Source organism: Leucoraja erinacea, chromosome 1 (genome assembly GCF_028641065.1).
Source record: "Leucoraja erinacea ecotype New England chromosome 1, Leri_hhj_1, whole genome shotgun sequence".
Lineage (NCBI taxonomy): Eukaryota > Metazoa > Chordata > Chondrichthyes > Rajiformes > Rajidae > Leucoraja > Leucoraja erinaceus.
Genome location: NC_073377.1, coordinates 167,330,417 through 167,356,126, shown reverse-complemented (window position 1 = coordinate 167,356,126; position 25,710 = coordinate 167,330,417). Strand labels below are relative to the sequence as shown.

The window sequence follows — 25,710 nt, the reverse complement described above, 5'->3', positions numbered from 1 at the left end:
GGGGGTATGGAGAGAAGGCAGGTACGGGACACTGAGTTGGATGATCAGCCATGATCATATTGAATGGCGGTGCAGGCTCTAAGGGCCGAATGACCTACTCCTGCACCTAATTTCTATGTTTCTATGTTTCTATACTGAAGATCTATCCGTGGCAAGAGGCAGATCATGTAACATTTTCAGTTTCCGCTTACCCCCCCCCCAGGACAAAGACAGCATGGTGTAAGATCTAGCCAAAGCTAAGTATTGAACATCATTGGCAATACAATTTTGTAGGATGGACATAAATGAAGCAGACAGAAGCATCTAGGGTACGATTGCACAAATAGTTAAAGCAAGAGTGGGTTAATTTCATCATTAAAACTATCATGAAAAGTATAAATGTTATTTTGAACAAATGATGGGGAGAGTCTAGTTAAACTTCTGCTTTTCATTTAGAGTTAGAGTAAGAGACACCCAATGCAGATTTTTAAGATCATATTTAACAAACCTTCTTGATTTTGTGAAATAATAACAAAGTAGAATGTAGTTATATGTGGATATAAAAGAATCTTTGGTAGGTATCACATAAAATGAATTGTGATTTGGGTTAGTGAGGGATTGACTTTGGTATCTGGAAGCACAAGACATCTGGTTGCAAAACACAAAACACCGTACTTTCGCCTCAAAAGATACAGTCAGTCAGAGTGTGTAAGAATGAACTGCAGATGCTGGTTTAAACCGAAGATAGACACAAAAAGCTAGAGTGCTACACATGTGGATTTAGTAGCTAGTGCTGCACAATGTGGATTTAAACTAAATAGTGGGGGGGCTGGAAGGATTGACAAATTGGGAGTATAAAGATGGAGTTAAAGGGGAAATGAGAACAGAAAACATCACAAAAGACTCCCGAATTAATGGTAAGGAAAGTTCGAGAAGGGATAAGAGAGTAAGGTTAGAGCCAATAGTGACCGTTGTGAGAGGGGAGGTGAAAACCAAAGTCAAAGTGTTGTATATGAATGCGCAAAGTATAAGAAATAAAGTGGACGAGCTTGAGGCTCAGTTAGAAATTGGCAAGTATGATGTAGTGGGAATTACAGAGACATGGCTGCAAGAGGACCAGGGCTGGGAACTGACAGACAGACAGGTGGGCAGAGGGGGTGGGGTAGCTCTGTTGGTGAGGAATGAATTTCAGTCCCTTGCGAGGGGTGACATAGAATCAGGAGATGTGGAGTCAGTATGGATAGAACTAAGGAATTGTAAAGGTAAGAAGACCCTAATGGGAGTTATCTACAGGCCCCCAAACAGTAGCTTGGATATGGGGTGCAAGTTGAATCAGGAGTTAAAATTGGCATGTCGCAAAGGTAATGCTATGGTTGTTATGGGAGATTTCAATATGCAGGTAGACTGGGAAAATCAGGTTGGGACTGGACCCCAAGAAAGGGAGTTTGTGGAGTGCCTCCATGATGGATTCTTAGAGCAGCTTGTACTGGAGGCTACCAGGGAGAAGGTAAAGGAGCCATTAGGAGGTAGTGACCATAATATGATAAGTTTTAATCTACAATGTGAGAGGGAGAAGGGTAAATCGGAGGTGTCGGTGCCACATTTGAGCAAAGGGGACTATGGAGCCATGAGGGAGGAGAGTTGGCCAAAGTTTACTGGAAAGATACCCTGGCAGGGATGACAGTGGAACAACAATGGCAGGTATTTCTTGGAATAATACAGAAGGTGCAGGATTGGTTCATTCCAAAGAGGAAGAAAGATTCCAAGGGGAGCAAGGGGCGACCAGGGAGAATATAAAAATAAAAGAGAAGTATAACATAGCAAAGATGAGCGGGAAGCCAGAGGATTGGGTAACTTTTAAAGAGCAGCAGAAGATAACTGAAAAGGCAATACGGGGAGAAAAGATGAGGTACGAAGGTAAACTAGCAAAGAATATAAAGGAGGATAGTAAAAGCTTCTTTAGGTATTTGAAGAGGAAAAAACTAGTTAAGGCCAAAGTTGGACCCTTGAAGACTGAAATGGGTGAATTTCTTATGAGGAACAAGGAAATGGCAGATGAGTTGAACAGGCACTTTGGATCAGTTCACTAAGGAGGACACAAACAATCTTCCTGATGTACTGGCCAGAGGATCTGGAGTGGCGGAGGAACTGTAGGAGATTCACATTAGGCAGCAAATGGTGCTGGGTAGACTGATGGGACTGAAGGCTGATAAATCCCCAGGGCCTGAAGGTCTGTATCCCAGAGTACTTAAGGAAGTAGCTCTAGAAATCGTGGACGCATTGGTGTTAATTTTTTTCTATAGATTCAGAACCAGTTCCTGTGGATTGGAGGGTAGCTAATGTTGTCCCACTCTTTAAGAAGGGCGGCAGAGAGAAAACAGGGAATTATAGACCAGTTAGCCTGACGTCGGTGGTGGGGAAAATGCTGGAGTCAATAATAAAAGATGAAATAGCGGCACATTTGGATAGCAGTAGCAGGATCGGTCCAAGTCAGCTTGGATTTGCGAAGGTGAAATCATGCTTGACCAATCTTCAGGAATTTTTTGAGGATGTAACCAGGATAATGGACAAGGGAGAGCCAGTGGATGTAGTATACCTGGACTTTCAGAAAGCATTTGATAAGGTCCCACATAGGAGTTGGCAAAATTAGAGCACACGGTATTGGGGGTAGGGTGCTGACATGGATAGAAAATTGGTTGGCAGACAGGAAACAAAGGGTAGGAATTAAAGGGACCCTTTCAGAATGGCAGGCAGTGACAAGTGGGGTACCGCAAGGCTCGGTGCTGGGACCGCAGCTATTTACAATATATATTAATGATTTGGATGAAGGGATTAAAAGTAACATTAGCAAATTTGCAGATGACACAAAGCTGGGTGGCAGTGTCAACTGTGAGGAGGATGCTGTGAGGATGCAGGGTGACTTGGACAGATTGAGTAAGTGGGCAGATGCATGGCAGATGCAGTATAATGTGGTAAATGTGAGGTTATCTACTTTGGTGGCAAAAACAGGAAGGCAGATTATTATCTAAATGGTGTCAAATTGGGAAAAGGGGAAGTACAACGGGATCTATGGGTCCTTGTTCATCAGTCACTGAAAGTAAGCATGCAGGTACAGCAGGCAGTGAAGAAAGTGAATGGCATGTTGGCCTTCATAACAAGAGGAGTTGAGTACAGGAGCAAAGATGTCCTCCTGCAGTTGTACAGGGCCCCAGTGAGGCCACACCTGGAGTATTTTGTGCAGTTTTAGTCTCCAAACTTGAGGAAGGACATTCTTGCTATAGAGGGAGTGCAGCGTAGGTTTACAAGGTTAATTCCCGGGATGGCGGGACTGTCATATGCTGAGAGATCGGAGCGGCTGGGCTTGCATACTCTGGTATTTAGGAGGAGAGCGAATCTTATTGAAACATATAGGATCATTAAGGGTTTGGGTACGCTAGAGGCAGGAAACATCCAATGTTGAGGCCAGAACCAGGGGCCACAGTTTAAGAATAAGTGGTAGCCTTTTAGAACCTTTTTCACCTAGAGAGTGGAATTCTCTGGATGCTTTCAAGAGAGAGTTAGATAGAGCTCTTAGGGATAGCGGAGTCAGGGGATATGGAGAGAAGGCAGGAACGGGGTACTGATTGTGGATGATCAACCATGGGCACATTGAATGGCTGGAAGGGCCGAATGGCCTACTCCAGCACCTGTTGTCTGTTGTAACTCAACGGGACAGGCAGCATCTCTGGAGAGAAGGAATGGGTGGCGTTTGGCAACACGGACAGGGGTCTAACGTGAGAGCTGGCAAAGGGGGTGAGCCCCGACCAGTGTATCCACGAATGCTGTCCACAGAGGAAAGAGTGTCAGGACTTTTGTAGACAAAAAATGTTGGGTCAACTCAGTCGGGGCAGGCAGCATCCCTGGAGAGAAGCAATGGCTGATGTTTCGTGGAGACATCTGTGGAATTGTGGAATTATCTGCCACAGTTCATTGGCTATATTTAAGAGGGAGTTAGATGTGGCCCTTGTGGCTAAAGGGATCAGGGGGTATGGAGAGTGCATTTCGTTGTCTCTGTACTGTACACTGACAATGACAATTAAATTGAATCTGAATCTGAAAGAAGGCAGGGATGGGATACTGAGTTGGATGATCAGCCATGATCATATTGAATGGCGAACGGTGCAGGCTCGAAGGGCCGAATGGCCTCTACTCCTGCACCTGTTTTCTATGTTTCTATGAGACCCTTCTCCACAGACAAAGACAGCCTGTCCCGTTTGAGTTACTCTCCGGTACGTTGTGTGTGTCTTCGGTGTTGAACCACAGCCAGCATCTGCAATTCTTTCCCTCATCACATGCATATTAGTAGGGGGGCGGGGTACCTTTATTTTCTCGCCGATGCAGACGGTCGCCATTGCCAATTGATCGCTGTGTGTCCGCCGCCGCCGCGACTGATGCTGGTCTGCCTCTGCCGCCGCCGCCGCCGCCGGGCGCGGGTCACGGTCACGGGTCACGGTTGGTCACCGCTGCCGCCGCTCCCCCTCCCCCTCCCCCCCCGCACGCCGGCTCGCGCCGCGCACCAACCGCCCCATTTTTTGAAAAATCCGCCGTTGGGCTCAACTGACAGCGAGGCTCCGCGCGCGTCACCGCCTGGCGGGAGGGCGGACGAGAGATAACAAAAATAAAAACGGCTATGGAAAAAATTGATATAGGTTTTGGAATTAGAGGTGTATATATATCCCCGTCAGGATAAACGAAAGATTAATACGTTTCGATTTAGCGAAAGTGTCTGCGATCGCGTGTCACGTGACGCCTGTGGGGGGGGGGCGACTAGCACGCATGCGCACATGAGGGCATTGCCTGACGCCGCCGTCAGCGTCGACCCAAAGCAAAGATCTTATAGACCAAAGATACTAGAGGAGCCAAAGAGGGATTCGGGCCGAAATGTTGCCTATTTCATTCGCTCCATAGATGCTGTTGCACCCGCTGAGTTTCTCCAGCATTTTTGTCTGCCTCCGAGCAAGATAGACCACTCGACGAAAAAGCGGTAGTACGGTCATGGGCCGCGCCATTTTGGGAACCAAATAGATGAGGCTCCTCCAGTATCTCTGGTGGCGAGCGCCGAATACGGTGATTTCACCAAAGGTCAAATGAGCGTAGATCCCCCCTCACGTGACCGAAAATTCTGACTGGAGGACATCTCTCAGTTTGGTACATGTAAGTGAATGGGGAAACACGCACTTTCCCACCCGTTAAAAACATGGAAAACGGCCGATTTTTGAGCTGAAATTTTCTGTGCTAGTCGGGGTGACCCTGAAGCACAGCAACCTAAATTTTCAGGCAAAACAAAAGATAGAAAGTGAGGTAATTACAAGAGGGAACTGAAGGTAGAAAGCCGCGGAAATGAACTGCTGACAATTGCCGTGGTGATTTTAAGATCCAAAATATCGGGAATTATCGCATTTGCTCGCTGAATTTCATAAAAACGGCTAAGGCATTATATAGGTTTTACTTTTGAGGTGAAATATCCCAGCGAGCAAATGCGATAATATTCCCGATATTTTGGATCTTAAAATCGCCACGTGCAATTGTCAGCTGTTCACTTTCCGCGGCACATTTCTCAGCGTCGACCCAAAGCCTTCAGTTCCCTCTTGTAATTATGGGCCGCGCCATTTTGGGTATCAAACAGTACAGCGTTCACTTTCTATCTTTTGTTTTGCCTGAAAAAATTTAGGTTGCTGTGCTTCAGGGTCACCCCGACTAGCACAGACAAATTTCAGCTGTCAAATCTGGCCGTTTTCCATGTTTTTAACGGGTGGGAAAGTGCGTGTTTCCCCATTCACTTACATGTACCAAACTGAGAGATGTCCTCCAGTCAGAATTTTCGGTCACGTGAGGGGGGATCTACGCTCATTTGACCTTTGGTGAAATCACCCTATAGGGTGATTTCACGAAAGGTCACTGGAGCATAGATCCTCACCCACGTGACTGCAAAATCCAACTGAGGTACAAGCGTGTTCAAGAAGGAACTGCAGATGCTGGAAGATTGAAGGTACACAAAATTGCTGGAGAAACTCAGCGGGTGCAGCAGCATCTATGGAGCGAAGGAAATAGGCGACGTTTCGGGCTGAAACCCTTCTTCAGACAAGCGTCTGAAGTGAGGTACAAGCGTCACTTCCGGTACATGTCATCGATGCTGAAAATGCGCGCTTTCACACCCGTTAAAAACCGCGAAAATGGCCCGTTTTTGAGCTGTAAATAACTGCCAGTCGGGGTGACGGTGAGGCACAGTTAACTTACTTTACAGTCCAGAAGATAGATAAAAACGAAGGTAAATACAAGAGGGAGCTGAAGGGGCAACGACAGCGGAAGTGGTTAGCGGACATTCGCCGTGGAGATATAAATATTGAAAATTTCGGGAATTATCGCGTTTGCTCGCTGCATTTCATCAAAAGTAAGGCATTATTGACGTTCTAGCAAGTACAAACCGAGTCTATCCAGTCTACTGTAGTTACTTAACGTTAAGTGTGTAAGTGAGTGGAAACATTCGCATCGGAGATTAAAAAAAAAAGTTGTTTCTGCTTTCTGTGTCTATTAAAAACTACTTCATCGGGAAAGTGAATGAAGAAGGATCTCAAATGACCCGAAGTGTCATCCATTCCTTCTCTCCAGAAACGCTGCATGTCCCGCTGAGTTACTCCAGCACTCTCTGTCTACTTTGGAGAAGCAATGAACTGCAGCTGCAATTAATGTTTCCTCGCACACTTACTTACCCAAACAATGTTTTGAGGGGTGTGATATTTGTTTTTACGATGTACGAATCACAAACAACATAGCGCATAGACACAAAGACAATAGGTGCAGGAGTAGGCCATTCGGTCCTTCGAGCCAGCACCGCCATTCAATGTGATTATGACTGATCTTCCCCAATCCCCATTCCTGCCTTCTCCACATACCCCTTGATTCCGCTAGCCCGAAGAGCTCCACTATCCAGCTCTCTTTTGAATGCATCCAGTGAGGAGGGTGGTAGATTGCAACTTTCACATGGTCCGCCCTGTTTCGACGAATGCAATCAACCTGGCTTGTGGACTATCAAGTAAGATCAAATAGAACAAGTTGTCCTACAACTTTACACTGTGCACGTCATACGCAAGAAGAAGAAGATCCAGTGAGGCAGAGAATTCCACAAATTCACAGCCCTCTGTGATTTTCTTTCTCATCTCAGTTCTAAATGGCCTACCACATATTCAAACAGTGACCCCTGGTTCTGGACTCCCCCAACATCGGGAACATGTTTCCTGCATCTAACGTGTCCAATCCCATAATAATTTTATATGTTTCTATAAGACAACCTCTCATCCTTCTAAATTCCAGTGAATACAAGCTCAGTCATTCCGTTCTTTCATCATATATGTCAGTCCTGCCATCTCAGGAATTAACCTTGTGAAACTATGCTGCACTCCCTCAATAGCAAGAATGTCCTTCCTCAAATTAGGAGACCAAAACTGCACACAATACTCTAGGTGTGTCAAAGAGTGATACAGTGTGGAAGCAGACTCTTCGGCCCAATTTGCCCACACCGGCCAACTGTCCCAGCAACACTAGTCCCACTTACCTGCCCTTGGTCCATATCCCTCCAAACCTGTCCTATCCATGTACCTGTCTAACTGTTTCTTAAATGATGGGATAGTCCCAGCCTCAACTACCTCCTCTGGCAGCTTGTTCCTTACAACCACTATGTGAAAAAGTTACCCCTCGGATTCCTTTTAAATCTTTTCCCCTTCACCTTGAACCTACGTCCTCTGGTCCTCGATTCCTCTACTCTGGGCAAAAGATTATGCATCCACCTGATCTATTCCTCTCATGATCTTATACACATAAGAGCACTCCTTATCCTCCTGCGCTCCATGGAATAGAGACCCAACCTACTCAATCTCTCCCTATAGCTCACACCCTGTAGTCCTGGCAACATCCTCGTAAATCTTTTCTGAACCCTTTCAAGCTTGTCAATATCTTTCCTATAACATGGTGCCCAGAACTGAACACAATATTCTAAATGCGGTCTCACATCTTATACAACTGCAACATGACATACCAACTTCTATACTCTGACTGATGACGGCCAAAGTACCAAATGCCTTTTTGACCAGTTTATCTACCAGTGACTTGACTTTCAAGGAACCATGCACCTGTACTCCAAGACTCCTCTGCTCTACAACACTACCCAGAGGCCTACCATTTACAGTGTAGATCCTTGTTCGATGTTCCAAAATGCAATACCTCACACTTCTCTGTAGTAAATTCCATCAACCATTTCGCCGCCCACCTGGCCAATCGATCCAGATCCTGCTGCAATCGTTCACAACCATCTTCACTATATGCAAAACCACTAACTTTTGTATCATCAGTAAACTTGCTAATCTGCCCTGTATGTTCTCATCCAAATCATTGATGTAGATGACAAACGGTAACGGGCCCAGCACCAAACCCTGAAGCACACCACGAGTCACAGGCATCCTGTCTGAGAAGCAACCTTCCACCATTATCCTCTGCTTCCTTCCATGGAGCCAATTTGCTGTCCATTCAGCTATCTCTCCTTGGATCCCATGCGATCTAACCTTCCAGAGCAGCCTACCGTGCGGAACCTTGTCGAATGCTTTACTGAAGTCCATGTACACAACATCTACAGCTCTGCCTTCATCAGCCTTTTTGGTCACGTCTTCAAAAAAATCACTCAGATTTGTGAGACACGACCTCCCACGTACAAAACCATGCTGACTATCCTTAATCAGCCCTTGCCCATCCAAATGCCTGTATATACACGATCCTTCAGAATACTCACGAGATTGATGTACAACTGCAGAATGACCTCTTTGCTCCTATACTCAACTCCTCTCATTACGAAGGCCGACATGCCATTAGCTTTCTTCACTGCCTGTTGTACCTGCAAGCTAACATTCAGTGACTGATGTACAAGGACAATCGGGTCACGTTGCACTTTCCCTTTTCATAACCTGACACCATTCAGATAATCATCTTTCTTCCTGTTGTCATCAAAGTGGATAACCTCACATTTAAAAATTATTTCAAAATCCATTAGTTTTCTTGTTGTGAAATATTTTGCCTGGACTGAAATGTTATTTTTGTTTTGCATTTGATGGTTTTGCTCTTTTTTTCTTGAAGTGTCCTGCCATGCAAATGATGACTTCCATTTTTATATTATTTTTGACATTAAGAACACTTATATTTATCTTTTTATGTTCCTTTACTGTTTAAGACATTACTTGTGAGCCTTCAGCTGTTTCTTAGTATAATAAAAAAAAAATCATAATATTAATGCTTCCTGTTGAATTATTTCTCTCGAGTTTGAATGACTGTGATTTGCCTTTGTAAACAAGTGTAAGTAACATCATATTAGATGGCTATACGTGGCAAGCAGCTACGACATTCTCTTTATACATTATGCCATTAAAAGCTGAATTTGCCTTGGATATTCTATGTGCTGAGTAGGGCAGGTAAAACATTCTGGTGCTCTTTACCTAATTCTGTGGCTGCCCTCTCCTAATATATTGTTTTATTTTTCTCTCTTTCTCTCTCTGGCGCACAAACGCATTATCATTTGTTATCCATCCTATTACTTGTCCACTTCTTTGTTACTCTATTCTTTTTTGCACATTCCTCTCTATCTTGTTTGGTTGCACCATTTTTATCTCCCAATCTTTTTCACACAGACATTCTGCATTTTGGTGTTTCCCCACATTTTTTTGTCCCCCATATTCTGTCTATCTTTCAATCTCTTCCTATGGTCTCTCTTGCCCCCGTGGGTTCATTGATTAGCTGAAACATATAGGTGAAGTGGACTGTTGACTCGAAATTGAACTAGCCTGTCGCTTTTAATTTCCCATTTCTCGCCCTGAGTGACTTTGACCTCTTACATGTTCCAACAGACCTCAACATTGGACAATTCTGTTTTCACCTACAGATATTTCCATAATTGTCTTATTCAGATTACTAGCAACTGTGGTGTTTTGTCTCTTGCCTCTCCTGTTCTTATTGACCATCTGCTCTTGACTCATCTTCCAGACAGATCAGTTGCAATTCAGAAGCCTCCACCAGTTTATCTTTGGCCCTATTATGTCACAGATATTCTGTTTGTTTTCTCCATCTCACTCTTTTCTCGGCAACTTAAAACATTTCATTATCTAATTCTGAGGAAAGATCACTAACCTGAAATGTTAACTCTGTTACTGTGTCCACAGACATTGACCAACCTTCTGAGAATTTCCATAATCTATCTTCTTTCATATTTCCTTTGAGTTTTTGCTTTTTGAGGAAGATCTTGACTTTGTTAGAGATTTTATTAATGATGCACATGAGTCCATTTAACGATATATGTCATTAATTGGCACTATGTAGATTTCTGTGGAATCTGGGTTGACAAACTGCTGTTGTCACATCTACTTCATGTAAAATTTAGAAGCATGTCATCATAAAATGTATTTTCAAATTATTTTGTTGAACTAATCACATCAATTAGGATTACATACATTCACCTTCTTTCTGTACGCACGCATCCAATGCTGCTAAACTTCTCATTCACATCTTTGTGCTGTCCTAGCTTCCTCTGGCAAGGCTAGGATCGGCAAATCAACTTGATTATTGGTAGTCATTATGGTACAATTAAGTATTTTCTACAGTATTGTTACTATTGCTGCAGTAAAGTAATGATGAGGTCTTCTGAATTCAGACATTACTATCTTCCTTTCTAAAAATATGCAGTATTTCTATCAGCTGTCGAGATGATGGAGATAAATTGTGTAAGTACCAGCTTTGAAGCTCTGAGATAAGTCCTTAGATCTGAAAATACACAGAGCTTTTGTAGTTCTGAGATTAATTGTTGAGCTGGAGTCACTTTTCAATATGAAAGGATGTGACACAAGTAGTTCTACAGGTTGACACAAAATGCTAGAGTAACTCAGCTGGACAGGCAGCATCTCTGGAGAGAAGGAATGGGTGACGTTTCGGTTAGTTTCCTAGGGGCTGCAGGGAACATGATGGGAACTATAGGCCAATGAGCTTAACATCTGGTTGGAAAGGTACCAGAGAGCATTCTGAGGGATAGGATGTATATACATTTAGATGGACAAGTGCTGATTAGGGATAGTCAGCATGGTTTTGTACCTAATCCAGATGCATGGTTCCTTGAAGGCGTAGTTGCAGGTACATAGGGTAGCGATGTTACAATACCTACCTTCAGCAGCGCTGCAGTTCTGCCACTGGCCGTGTGCACAACTTTGGGGGGGGGGATTAAAATCCAGTTTTGTAATTCCTGTCGGAGGCTGTCGGATTTCCTCGGGGTGCTAACTGATGAAAAAAAATCGATTGGACTTCCGTTCGCAGTTTATTTAAAAAAAAATTTGCTGGACAATTTAATAATTTAATTAAAATAAAAAGCGACTTCTAACGCCCTCAACGCCCTCAACGTGACGGATCGCAAGAACGGTACAAAAGAAAGGGTAGTCGTTTATTTTACATATCATCTTGCTTCTTGGGATGGCTTTAATCTAATTTTACGTTGAGAAAATGTCATTTGGGCCCCGTACGAACCAGCAGTGTCTTTCCTGCTGATATGCCAATTCAAATTCACCGCAAATGCAACGTTCCAATCGATCACTTTCCAGAAACACCTACTCGCAAGATGGTTAAAATGGAGGCTGAGGGGTGATCTTATAGAGGCGTATAAATTATTTAGAGGAATAGATCGGGTAAATGCACAGAGTAGGTGAATCGAGGACCAGAGGATATAGGTTTAAGGTGAAGGGGAAAAGATTTAATAGCAATCTGAGGGGTAACCTTTTCGTACAAAGCGTGATGGGGGTATGGAACAAGCTGCCAGAGGAGGTAGTCGAGGCAGGGACTATCCCAATGCTCAGGAAACAGAAAGACACGTACATGGATAGGACAGGTTTGGAGGGATATGGGCCAAAGGCGGGCAGGTGGGACTAGTGTAGCTGAGACATGTTGACCGGTGTGGGCAAGTTGGGCTGAAGGGATTGTTTCCATGCTGTGTCACTCAATTACTGTAGCCTGTCTGTTTTTGTAGTAAATTTTCCCTGATAATAAATGATAACATACTATTAGTTTTCCTAATCACCTGCTATACATGCATGATAGCTTCTTCGTGAATCATGCACTAAGGCATCCAGATCTTTCTGAATTAGTTATCTGAATTCTTTATAAATCCATTTGTTGCTTTTTTTTAAATGTCAAATTAGGAAATAATTGGCCCCGTCTGACTTAGTTTCATCTCTGCCATGGAAAATTATTCATCATTGATTGAGAATGAAATTGAATAAGCTCCAAGGCTGATGACTATTTGTCAGAGGGACTCGATGATGACCTTGCTTTCTCACAGTAACTGCATTATTATATGCACTTGAATAAAACTATTTTATAAAATTAGGGAGATTACAATTCACAATTAGGAGGTAAAACTGAAATGGATCAAATGTCAGAGTAACTATATAGATCTCAACTTCACACAATAAAGTTGGCATGTGTGCATTGTAAAATGTGATTTTTTTTAAATACATGCTTAACATGAAAAGGAACTTAATATTCATGACCAGGCTCAGCAGGATTTTTTTCTGTTTGACTGTTGCCATAGCTGCATTCAACTTATGAAGACATTAAAAGTGATGTTTTTAAGTGACAACAACATTGTGCTTGAAATGGGATTTTTTTATTATGCTTTATAAACACTTGGTCAACTTGCAATGGAGGAAATTTTAGAGGTGAATTCTCAGATGAATAAATTATGCCAAGATAAACCGGTAAGTACTTTCAATTTATGATTATAGTGCTAGATTTGCATTACAGTAAGTAACCATTAAAGGTATGTATATCCCAGCATAGTTTGCCATGCATTTATGTTGATAGTGTTATATAACAATGGAACATTAAATTAAAGATAAAGAAACAATTCTGAAAATTCTGAGTTTTGCAAAGATGATGCGAGATATGAAGAAAAAAATAAACAAATTGAGGTATTTCAAATTATAATTGTGCTTGCTTAAATATGAAATAAATGATACCACCTGTGGATTGGACTAGAATTGGAAATCATTAATGCAAGAAAGTCTCATATAAAGCCATAAGTATACTAAAGAGAAACTATTTTACGCAGAGCTAAATTTCTTTCTCTTCACCGATGCTGTTTGACACGCAGAGTTCCTCCAGCATATAATCCTCCAGATTATAACATCTGCATTCTCATACGAGAAGGTGAAAGAATGATTGTGTAGAGCAGAAACATTCTCCTGGGAATTTGGGCATACTTGACAGTATTATATTTCAAAAATAAGGGACAAATTGTGGATGGGACTTTTTGTGAAAGGTATATCTGGGCAGGGAGAGAAGCCCTGAATTATAACATGATTTTGAGAACAGGACAGGCTCAGTAGACTATACTTCTATAACATAACATTAGGAATTAGATGGCGGGGTGGGAAGAAGCTTGTCCAGAACACGATACTGGCATGGGTCATTTGGGCTGAGAATAGAGTTGTAAAAGTTACAATTCAAGAATTGAATTCAAGGACAGGCATTAATGGAGCTTGTTATACATCTCGTGGAAGCAAGGGTTCAGTGAGTCATACTGCCTCATGTAACCATTGATGTGGTTACATCTGACGTGGAGCGGGGAGTGGACAAACCGATGGCTAACAAGAGGAAGCAGCAGATGATGAGGGGGAGGAAGCCCCATAGTTATCGAGCACATCCTGTCGGGCTATTTCCCTCACTGTCTTATACACCTCTATAAGATCACCCCTTGTACTCGAAGAAATAACATCTTAGCCTGGCCAACCACTCTCTATAGCTCAGGCCTTCAAGTTCTCGCAACATCCTTGCAAATCATAGAAACATAGATGCAGGAGGAGGCCATTCGGCCCTTCGAACCAGCACCGCCATTCATTGTGATCATGGCTGATCATCCCCATCAATAACCCGTGCCTGCCTTCTCCCCATATCACTTGACTCCACTAGCCCCTAGAGCTCTATCTAATTCTCTCTTAAATCCATCCAGTGACTTGGTCTCCACTGCCCTCTGTGGCAGGGAATTCCATAAATTCACAACTCTCTGGGTGAAAACGTTTTTTCTCACCACAGTCTTAAATGACCTCCCCTTTATTCTAAGACTTCTCAATACAAGTTTTCTGTAGCTATCGATGGACTCATTAGCTTGCTCCCATATTGAGTTTTCCTCTTTCTTAGTTTCTTTAAGTTGTCTAATTGGTCTTTCATCACCACCTCGTGGTTCATCTGGCTTGGCACTTTTTTCATCTTCTGGATCCATAGTCTTAAAGAGGTCTTTAAAGAAACAGCAACATAATACCAGCCTTGCATTTGCATACAGGCTCATACATTTACCTTTATATTTAATCTTGTATGCAATGTTGACCTGGGTGGTTGATCATTTCCAGAAGCTTGTGATTTGTCAACTCATGTTCATGAATGTATAAAAAACCCAAAATGGAAAACTTTATTAAGGGTTTTCAGGGGCCAGCTATACATATGGACCATATGTTTGAGCAGAAATCAATAAACAAAATTTGGCTTAAATATGGAGAATATGGAAACAAAAACCAAATTCTAATATAGTACAACCACATTTATACCAACAAGGCTTCTAAAAGTGCTTTAACTTTGTTTTACTAATGCAATTGCAGAAGTGAGCTAATCAGATATTGATTTTGATGGTGTAGATGAATGGGTGAAGTTTGTACTTTTTGTTTTGGATCCATCTGATTTGGAATGGGACTTTATTCCATCATTTTCTGATTTAAATGTGAGAGTCCTACGTAAGTACTTTACATTGGTTCACATAATCCCACATTTTTATATACAATTCGACTAAGTTGGACCCATTGGGTCCCAGCATCACACGGGAGGGCTGGTCCCCCAACGCAATATTCCACCTCTCCACCAATTCCAATATTGGTGGCCAGTGCGGGGGGGGGGGGACAGAATGGGCAGAATGGATTCTTGGGCTTGCGGCTCAGTCACTCAAGCCTGTTGTGCTGGCAGCTCACTCACTCACGGCTGGTGGGCTGGCAGTTGACTCACGGCTATTCCTTGAAATTCCATTTTAACCAGCGTGCAAGGCCACCAAATCCAAGTGCAGTTTGTTGCCACTTCAAGCAGGGTGCAAGACCACCAAATTCAAGTGCAGTTTCATACCATTTCAAACAGGATGCAAGGCCACTAAAGACAGCGAGTCGTGACCTCTCCCTCCTCCATCTTGCAGAGACTGAGCCACGCCCACGCTTCTGGGTTTTATAGTCCCTCCCCCCCTCCCACCAGAAGGGGCATGGCATTCATGGCGTGATTGACAGGAGAGAGATTCTCAACATTTCTTAAACACTAATAACTCTTTTATTTTTCATCAAATGTGTGTGTGTGTATGTGGGGGGGGGTAACTTTTAAATCTCTCCCTGCACGGTTGGGGCTGCAATGTGGAGCGGCCTCCAACAGGAGAAGACCGGGGACTCTGGTGCCGACTCACCTCACCGTCGCGGAGCTGGCTGAGTCCGGAAGCGGGTGGAGCGGTGGTGGAGCGCTGCTGCTGCTGCTGCTGCTGCTGCGTCCCGACATCCGGAGATTCGGAGGCTGCAACTGCGGGTCTGGCGGACGGCGACACCGGGAGCCCGCGGGTCCCTGGAGGGAGACCGCTTTTCAGGGCTCCTGCAACGGCGACTTCTCCCGCCCGAGCTGCGGGGTTGAAGAGCTCCTGGAGCGGGGCCTACATCACCGCCCCGCGCGGCTTGGAATGGCCGCGGGACTCTGCGAGCGCACGCCGGGGGCTCTAACACCAAGACCCGGTGTGCGACCTTGCATCACCTGGCGAGGCTTTAATGGCCACGGGACAATCGCCATCGCCAGCCGGGGGCTTTGACTTTGACTCTGACATGGGGGGGGGGGGGGGGGAGAGTGCAGTGGAGAGATAAGTTTTTTTGGCCTTCCATCACAGCGATGTGATGGATGTTTATGTAAATTATGTTGTGTCTGGGGTCTATTTGTTTGTAATGTATGGCTGCAGAAACGGCATTTCGTTTGGACCTCAAGGGGTCCAAATGACAATTAAATTGAATTAAATTGAATTTTTAAAAAAATGGGAAAAATCCTCGGCACCTGATGAGCGGAGGCGGACTCTGAGTAAGATGGCCAAAAATCACAGCAGTACGTGGTATCGTTTTTTCTAAAATCAATATAAAACGCACACAGGAAGTGGTCAAGATTAGACTTTTAATTATATAGAAGGCAAGGCAACTTTAATTAGGCAGGGCAACTTTAATTAGGCAAGGGAACTTTAATTAGGCAACACAGCTTTTGTATTTCCAAACCAAAGACAACACAGCTTTAGCATTTCCAAACCAAAGGCAACATAGCTTTTGCATTTCCAAACCAAAGGCATCATACAGTGGCTTGCAAAAGTATTCATACCCCTTGAACTTTTCCACATTTTGTCACATTACAACCACAAACGTAAATGTATTTTATTGTGATTTTATCTGATAGACCAACACAAAGTGGCGCATAATTTGTGAAGTGGTTTTCACATTTTTTTGCAAATAAAAAACTGAAAAGTGTAGCGTGCAAAAGCATTCAGCCCCCTTTACTCTGATACCCCTAAATAAAATCCAGTGCAACCAATTGCCTTCAGAAGTCACCTAATTAGTAAATAGAGTCCACTTGTGTGTAATCTAATCTCAGTATAAGTACAGCTGTTCTGTGAAGGCCTCAGAGGTTTGTTAGAGAACATTAGTGAACAAACAGCATCATGAAGCCCAAGGAACACACCAGACAGGTCAGGGATAAAGTTGTGGAGAAGTTTAAAGCAGGGTTAGGTTATAAAAATATATCCCAAGCTTTGAACATCTCACGGAGCACTGTTCAATCCATCATCCGAAAATGGAAAGAGTATAGCACAACTGCAAACCACCAAGACATGGCCGTCCACCTAAACTGACAGGCCAGGCAAGGAGAGTATTGATCAGAGAAGCAGCCAAGAGGCCCATGGTAACTGGAGGAGCTGCAGAGATCCACAGCTCAGGTGGGAGAATCTGTCCACAGGACAACTATTAGTCGTGCACTCCACAAATCGGGCCTTTATGGAAGAGTGGCAAGAAGAAAGCCATTGTTGAAAAAAAGCCATAAGAAGTCCCGTTTTCAGTTTGCCACAAGCCATGTGGGGGACACAGCAAACAGGGGGAGGAAGGTGCTCTGGTCAGATGAGACCAAAATTGAAGTTTTTGGCCTAAATGCAAAACGCTATGTGTGGCGGAAAACTAACACTGCACATCACCCTGAACACACCATCCCCACTGTGAAACATGGTGGTGGCAGCATCATGCTGTGGGGATGCTTTTCTTCAGCAGGGACAGGGAAGCTGGTCAGAGTTGATGGGAAGATGGATGGAGCCAAATACAGGGCAATCTTGGAAGAAAACCTGTTAGAGTCTGCAAAAGACTTGAGACTGGGGCGGAGGTTCACCTTCCAGCAGGACAACGACCCTAAACATACAGCCAGAGCTACAATGGAATGGTTTAGATCAAAGCATATTCATGTGTTGGAATGGCCCAGTCAAAGTCCAGGCCTAAATCCAATTGAGAATCTCTGGCAAGACTTGAAAATTGCTGTTCACAGACGCTCTCCATCCAATCTGACTGAGCTTGAGCTATTTTGCAAAGAAGAATGGGCAAAAATTTCAGTCTCTAGATGTGCAAAGCTGGTAGAGACATACCCCAAAAGACTTGCAGCTGTAATTGCAGCGAAAGGTGGTTCTACAAAGTATTGACTCAGGGGGGCTGAATACTTTTGCACGCCACACTTTTCAATTTTTTATTTGTAAAAAAAATTGAAAACCATGTATCATTTTCCTTCACAATTATGCACCACTTTGTGTTGGTCTATCACATAAAATACCAATAAAATACATTTACGTTTGTGGTTGTAACATGACAAAATGTGGAAATGTTCAAGGGGTATGAATACTTTTGCAAGCCACTGTAGCTTTTACATTTTACATTTCCAAACCAAAAGCTTAGCATTTCCAAACTATATTTTCAAACCACATTAAGTGCACTGACAGGTCAGTAAAACCACTCACAGTTTAGTAGACATGTGTTCAGTGTTATTCACAGCTCAGACTGAGAGACGTGACCCTCTCGCTCCCCCATCTTGCAGAGACTGACTGAGGCACTCAACACTTTATAGTCCCTCCGGAGTGGGCATGGCCTTCAGGAGAGAGAATCTCAACATTTTTTAAACACTAATAACTCTTTTATTTTTAATTGATGGGAAAAATCCTCATGTCCTGCGCAGCGGAGGGGGACTCTGAGTAAGATGGCCAAAAATCACAGCCGTAAGTGGCAACGTTTTTCTAAAATCAATATACAGAACAACAGGAAGTGGTCAAGATCAGACTTTTAGTAATATAGATGCGGCAGTTTGGTTCTTGATAAACTCTGTTTATACATTGATAAGTCATAAACCCTGTTTTGTCAGCATTCATTTTAAGATATAAATACAAAATATGTAGACCAACTAGACTAACATCTAGATACATTTATTAAAAATTTATGAGGGTTAATCATAATCATAATAATACTTTATTAGCCAAGTATGTTTTGCAACATATAAGAAATTTCATTTGCCATACAGTCATACCAATAAAAAGCAACAGAACACACAAAATACATTTTAACATAAACATCCACCATAGTGACCCCTCCACATTCCTCACTGTGATGGAAGGCAAAAAAAGATTCAATCTCTTCCCTTCCTTGTTCTCCCGCGGTCGGGGGACCTCAAGCCTTCCGTTGATGGGGCGATCTTGGCTCCAGAAGTTGGCGGCGTTTGTGCCCTCGTGTCAGGGCGATCAAGCTCCTGCATCAGGGGGGAATCTCAGCTTCCCACGCCGGGCGATCTGACCCCGGGTCGGGACCGGTCGAAACATTCTGCGACGTTTGGAGCTTCCCGACGTCCGTCTCTACCGAGACTGCGAGCGATGGTGAAATCCGCAGGCTGCAGTTGGAGCATCGATCCCAGGCAAGGGATCAGCTCCGATGGTAAGTCCCTGCGGTGTGGCTCAAAGTCAGTGCCGAGCAAGGCCTCCAGTTATACGATGTTAGGCTGCAGAGCGACCGGATATACGATCCGGAAAACAATCGCATCTCTGACAAGGTAAGTGTAGCGGCCAATTTTTATATCGTTCGAGAAATTAACCCTCTAACTGCTAAATGGATAGCATGTGAGCTCACCATCAGAGACCTTCAGAGCTTCTTCATAGATAAGTCTTCCAAAACACAGTCTTTTGATTAATGTTATTTATTGTTGATGAAAACAATAAGGTACATCCAAACTTCATCCGACTCGTTACTATAATCTTCATCGAACTCCAGCTTATCGCTTTAAACATTAGAAAACTCCTCTTGTCTCCATTACGCATCGCATGGTCGAAGGGTAAACCTCCTCCAAACTAAGACCAAGCCTGGCTACTTGGTTCCTCTTATCCATTATTTTGCCTGCTTCGTCTCTCCACTTCTCTCAGTCTTCTGGGCAACTTGCTAATGATGATTCTAGTATTACTTGCAAGATTCATTTCCTCCATGTGGCCAAGATTTCTCATCGATCTAGTTCCAGTTGTTCCTCTCGTCGCTTCAGCTCTTCTTCTTCTTTCCACCGTTCTATTTCATGTTTCTTCTTCATGGCATCCGCTTCTATTGAGAGAGCAGCTAGATCAACTCCCAATCGAGCAGAAGCCCTTGATGCCGAACTGGCTGTTGAACCACATTTATTTCTTGATCCTCGTGGAGATATATTGGAGATATTATCTCGTTGTGTAATTTCATCTTCCATTCTGGCACCTTGTTGCTTTGCACTTCCAGCTACTAAGCTCATAAGTTGTGGTATACTTTCAGATAACCACTTCTCTGCCCTTTTCATGAAACCATTGAATATCTTCTTCTTGTCTTCTTCCCATTGGGTGTGTCTTCTGCGTTCTTCCCGAGACGGCTGTGAACTCAGCAGTACATCTTGTTTCTTTCCAACCTCCTGGCAGAGGTTCAATAGTTGGCTCATATTAGATTTCACCTTGATCACGTTCTGTTCTGATTCCATTAGTTTCTTCTGTTTTTCAATTAATCTGGTAACCTGTTTCCTTAATTCCTTTCTCTCCTCGGTTCCTTTCAAGCAGGCAGCATGTGAATTATCTGTTTCTTCTCGATACAAGTTTTCTGTAGCTATCGATGGACTCATTAACTTGCTCCCATATTGAGTTTTCCTCTTTCTTAGTTTCTTTAAGTTGTCTGTCTAATTAGTCTTTCATCACCACCTCGTGGTTCATCTAGCTTGGCACTTTTTTCATCATCTGGATCCATAATTTGAAAGAGGTCTTGGCAGATCGCCAAGTCTTTAAATTTAACGAACAGTCCTCTGCATGTAGTTCTAATTTTATTATGTCAACATTTCCTTCAGAACCATAACATACTGATATTGTAGAGAACATCTCTCCAACATCCATGGGCTAAACGATGACGATAATTCAAAAGGAATGCGTGTTTATCAAAAGATTCAAAACAATCCAAGGTTGTTCTCGTTTCCCCAGACAAGCTGGAAAAAGCACCTTCTGACTCTTTACAGAGTATAGATCAGACAGGATAGTGAGTATTCAGGACAGTAGCTTAAGGATAAGGGGGAAATCCTTTCGAGATGAGAACTTTTTTTTTTCACACAGAGAGTGGTGAATCTCTGGAACTCTCGTTAACTGTGTTAGCCAAATTAGAAGGCAGGTACGGGATAACAAAATCAGATATGGCCTTGTTCACCTAACTATGCTATGTATCTCATTGTTAACTTTTTAGCCAAAAAAAAATCAGATACGTTTGTTCACACGCTAGTATCTCATTGTTTTAAAAAAAAATGTTTTTATGTTCTGTGCAGGATGAATACAATAAAATCTTGCAGCTGGAGATTTCAAAGAAGGAAAAACCACGAAAACAATCCAAAGATGCCATGTTTCAACTTCCAGCAATCATCAAAGAAATCCCTCACCGAGAATCAGTCCTTCGCATTTTACCCACTGCAGGAAATAGCTTTATGCTTATGGGACAGGATGGTCTGATCTCCTTCTGGTCATCAGCGCTGAAGTTTAAGAAAAGTAGATCTCTCTTTGTGAGTAGTACTATGGAAACATTAGATCTGTTTTCCAGGGCAGAGAGGTGTTATGGAGGAGATGGCAGGCTAAGGGAGCTTTTGTGATTGAGGATGGGCAAGGGAGCTTTTGTGATTGAGGCAATGTGAGAAAACATATTTTATTATATGGAGTGTACTTTTTCATTTGTAACTTTTTCTTTGTGTTAAAATTATTTTCTGGTCTTGCTATTGTTTCATATTGTCCTACTTTATGTAGGATGTATTTTATCAGTTCCCCTTCAAACAGCATACATACAATGATTAATAATGTTTGTGCATCTGTTAGAGAAATGTGGAAGTTTAGCAGATTAATTATTTAAATTATGTTGATTTGGAGCAAATACTGAAAACCTCATACTGCTATTCCATTTATTGTTGCAAAATTTTAACAAAAAACACATTTTGCACATGATAATTAATTCAAATGATAGACAGTTTGGGGTTTGTAAGCTTGACCAATGATCAATTTGCCAATTACCACAGATATCTTATTAGATTTTCCCGCAAGATGTTAATCAAATTAGCCTGTAAGCTGGGAAAATAGGGGAGCAAGAATAATTTTGTGTTCTTCTAAGGTACTTTTTTGTAAACCAGCCAATAAAAGTAATAAACAAACTAATTCAAATGGAAATGTATCTGATGTAGTAAACGAACATCAAGGGAAATATACACATTTTCTAATTATGAACTGTAATTTCTCTTTAGTTACAGGAAGAAAACAGAAAGTTTAAATGGATCACTGACTTCACTCTAATTAATCAATACAACAAATTGATGATTGGAACATGGTACAAACATTTAAATAATTTATTTACAATATAACATTATAAATGTATCCTTGTGTTAATATCATACTCCTGGTTTGATACTTGCTCATATTGATTTGAAAATTTGGTCTCTGTTCATGAGAACTCATTCGGAAGCTATAATAATGTTTCCACACTTTCTTGGTACTATTTGGGGGTGGGGGTAGAGAAATGTGGAAGTTTAGTCTTTTGTGGACTATTGATGAGTCCTGATGTTGATGCAGAATGTTGAGCTGTTCGTCAGGAATGCCATTGTACCCAAGTTCAGCTAGGTACTTGACTTCCTAGCTCCAAGAGATGCATGTTTTACTAAAGCTGCAAATGAGGTGAAAAAAAGGAGAAACCACACAACTAGGTCTAGCCATACACACCTCACAAGTAAATGATAGCTGCATCGAAACATGAAGCTACAACACAAAACATACTTTTTTATGAATTGCCAATTTATTGATATATCCAACATCTTTGCACTAAGTCATTTTGGTGCTCTCACAGTGAAAGGAAAAGCAAGTTACATCCTTTGACCTCCTGAACCTCATAGATTAGAGAATAACAATAGATTTGATTACATAGAATCAACATTTGTTTCCCTCACTCATAATCCCATCCGTGGGCATTGATGATGGAAACACATCCTTGTGTGTGTACTTTTATCATTAGGCATTTTGTTAGTGTTGTGTAACAAGAAGATATTTCATGAAAACATTTGAAAATATTACCTTAAATAGGAGCTTTGGCTCTATGATATATTCACATACAGGAAAACATCATTAATCTGGCCCGCTCAGGATTTTGGTGGTGCCAGATTATTGGATATTCTAGATGATTGGCGTTTGATTCTATTAATACTCCAATATACATCTATTTCACTTTGTTTGATGATGCCACTCAGTAGAACATTACACTTTCAAGTGCACCTGGTACTTTTCACGGGAGTGTGATGAACAGAACAACTGAGTTGGAGAGAATGCAGGAACCAGGGCTCTGGTGACCACAGAAACTAGGACCCAGTATGTAACTTACAAAATTAGAAACTTACAAAATTCTTAAGGAGTTGGACAGGCTAGATGCAGGAAGATTGTTCCCGATGTTGGGGAAGTCCAGGACAAGGGGTCACAGTTTAAGGATAAGGGGAAATCATTTAGGACCGAGATGAGAAAAACATTTTTCACACAGAGAGTGGTGAATCTCTGGAATTTTCTGCCACAGAAGGTAGTTGAGGCCACAGTTCATTAGCTATATTTAAGAGGGAGTTAGATGTGGCCCTTGTGGCGAAAGGGATCAGGGGGAATAGAGAGAAGGCAGGTACAGGATACTGAGTTGGATGATCAGCCATGATCATATTGAATGGCGGTGCAGGCTCGAAGGGCTGAATGGCCTACTCCTGCACCTATTTTCTATGTTTCTATGTAAAGAAGTACGGGAACTGAAATCCCAGTGAGTGAAAGGGAGATCAACACCTGGTGAGCCAGATGGCAACCATCGAAATTATTGTATGCACACAAGAAGTTGGAGTAACTCAGTGGTCCAGACAGCGCCTCTGGAGAAAAGGAATAGGTGACATTTTGGGTCGAGACCCTTCTTCAGACTGAGAGTCAGGGGAAAGGGAAACAAGTGATATACATGGTAATATAGAGATATAAAACAAATGAATGAAATATATGCAAAAAAGTATCGATGATAAAGGAAACAGGCCATTATTAGCTGTGGGCTAGATGAAACCAAGTTACAGACAATGAGACTCAACAAGATGACTGAAACTAGTGCATTGACAAGTGGAGGAATGACAGAGAGAGAGGGGATGCAAGGGTTATTTGAAGTTAGAGAACTGAATATTCATATCGCTTAATTATAAGCTGTCCGAGTGAAATATGAGGTGCTGTTCCTCCTTGTGTTTGGCCTCAGTCTGACAATGGGGGAGGCCCAGGACATAAAGGTCAGTGTGGGACTGGGAAGGGGAATTGAAGTGTTTGGCAACTGGGAGATCAGGTAGGCCCAGACGGACTGAGCGAAGGTGCTCAGCGAAACGGTCCCCCAGTCTATCTTTGGTCTTGTCGATGTACGAGTTCACACCTTGAACAATGGATACAGTAGACGAGGTTGGAGGAGGTTGAATAGTTGGTTAATGCAGTTTTACTTTATACTATATCTATTAATTTAGAGCCAATAATATAGAGATAGTCTCACAATCATTTTAAGACATTTTGGTCATTCTAGAAAATATTGAAATTTTGAAGCATATTATGTTGTCACTGAATATATATTAATAAATCATTCTATTGTATGTCCAGTGATCGAGAAATCCGCATCTATGAGCTCTCCAATTTTGAACCCTATTGTCAAATAATCGGACTTGATTCTATGCCACTTCGTCTGGATTACAGGTAATGTTATTGCTCATAAAATAATTGCTGTCAAGAATATGTCCATTCCTGTATATAAGCTAGATTCCATGTGCTGGCTACACTTGCTAAATCCTAGGATGTTCGCTGTGGTATTTATATTTCCGCCTTCATCTGTTGCAACTGCAAGATATCCTGCTGTGCCAGAGAAGGGCAGTAGATGAAATTATACATGGCGTAGACCATTGAGATGCAAGCCATCATTCTATGGTGAGGCCTGCACACAAGCTATACTCCAAAATAAAGCTACAAGTTATACATAAATACAAAATAATGAATTTAAAAACAAGTATATTTTCCGGTAAAAATTAGCATGTTAGCTTGAGTATCATACAACCCAACTGTATGAATATTGAATTCTCCAATTTTAGGGACCTCTAATAACCCCCCTCCCTTCCCTTTTTCTCCCACACCCATCCCTTTCTCTTCCTGTCCTTTTCACTTCCTGCCCCTCCTCCCCTATGCCTCAGATGGACCCACACATAATTCTCCACCCTCCCCCCTCCAGCATCCTTTACCGTCACAATTTACAACTCTTCAATCCTTAAGGGCCTGTCCCACGAGCATGCGACTCCATGCGGCAAGCGCGACCTAACGTGGTCGCTTGAGTCGTACGGCCTCGCGGGGCCGGTCCCACTTCGATCGCCGGAGCCGTATGGAGTTGTGCGGAGCTGGTCATGACATTGCGCGGGGCACCGAAAAACTGACCGTGTTCAAAATTTCCGCACGGCAACGGCCTGCCGGCCCGCAGCCGCCTCGACGCCTTACGCACCGCCTCGACGGGCATGCACAGCGCCTCTACGCCGTACATCACGCGTGAACTTCCCGCAGACTTCACACGAACTTCACGTCACTCACTCAACCTCCGCGCGGCCCCCGCTTCCGGTTTGGTCACGCTCGCCGCATGCAGGCGCATGCTGGTGGGACCGGCCCAGTACGTGGATCACTCGACCTCCGCGAGGCTCCCGCTTCCGGTTTGGTCGTGCTTGCCGCATGCAGGTCGCATGCTCGTGGGACAGGCCCTTAAAGCTTTAGTCTCCAGGTTTTTTTCAACCTATCAAACTCACCCCCCAACCCCCTGTGTCCGCCTATTACTTGCCATGCTTTGGCCTGTCGATCCTCTTTTCCAGCTTTCTTCCCCCCCTCCCCCACAATCAATCTGAAGAATCAAATGTCACCCATCAATATTCTCCAGAGATGCCTGACTCGCTGTGTTACTCCAGCATTTTGAGTCCCTTTGTGTAGTTGCAGTTTCCTATTCCTTGCATTTAGCTTGTTTCTTCTGTTTAAAA

At 42.9% G+C, this 25,710-nt stretch overlaps 1 protein-coding gene and 1 long non-coding RNA gene across 2 annotated transcripts in view; one reads left to right on the top strand and one right to left on the bottom strand.

Annotated features, from left to right (window-relative positions):
- The window catches only part of plk4 (polo-like kinase 4 (Drosophila)), a 28,859-nt gene extending 24,374 nt beyond the window's left edge, over positions 1-4,485 (bottom strand). The window contains exon 1 of the mRNA XM_055647600.1: positions 4,338-4,485. Within this exon, the coding sequence (XP_055503575.1) occupies positions 4,338-4,370 (33 nt within the window). The 5' untranslated portion in view covers positions 4,371-4,485. The remainder of the gene's footprint in view (positions 1-4,337) is intronic.
- Positions 4,486-5,887: 1,402 nt separating this feature from the next.
- LOC129704484 (uncharacterized) lies at positions 5,888-24,616 on the top strand. Its single transcript, XR_008724734.1, has 4 exons — positions 5,888-6,409; positions 20,959-21,189; positions 21,916-21,998; positions 24,308-24,616. It is a non-coding gene; the product is annotated as an uncharacterized LOC129704484 (long non-coding RNA).
- The last annotated feature ends 1,094 nt before the right edge of the window (positions 24,617-25,710 follow it).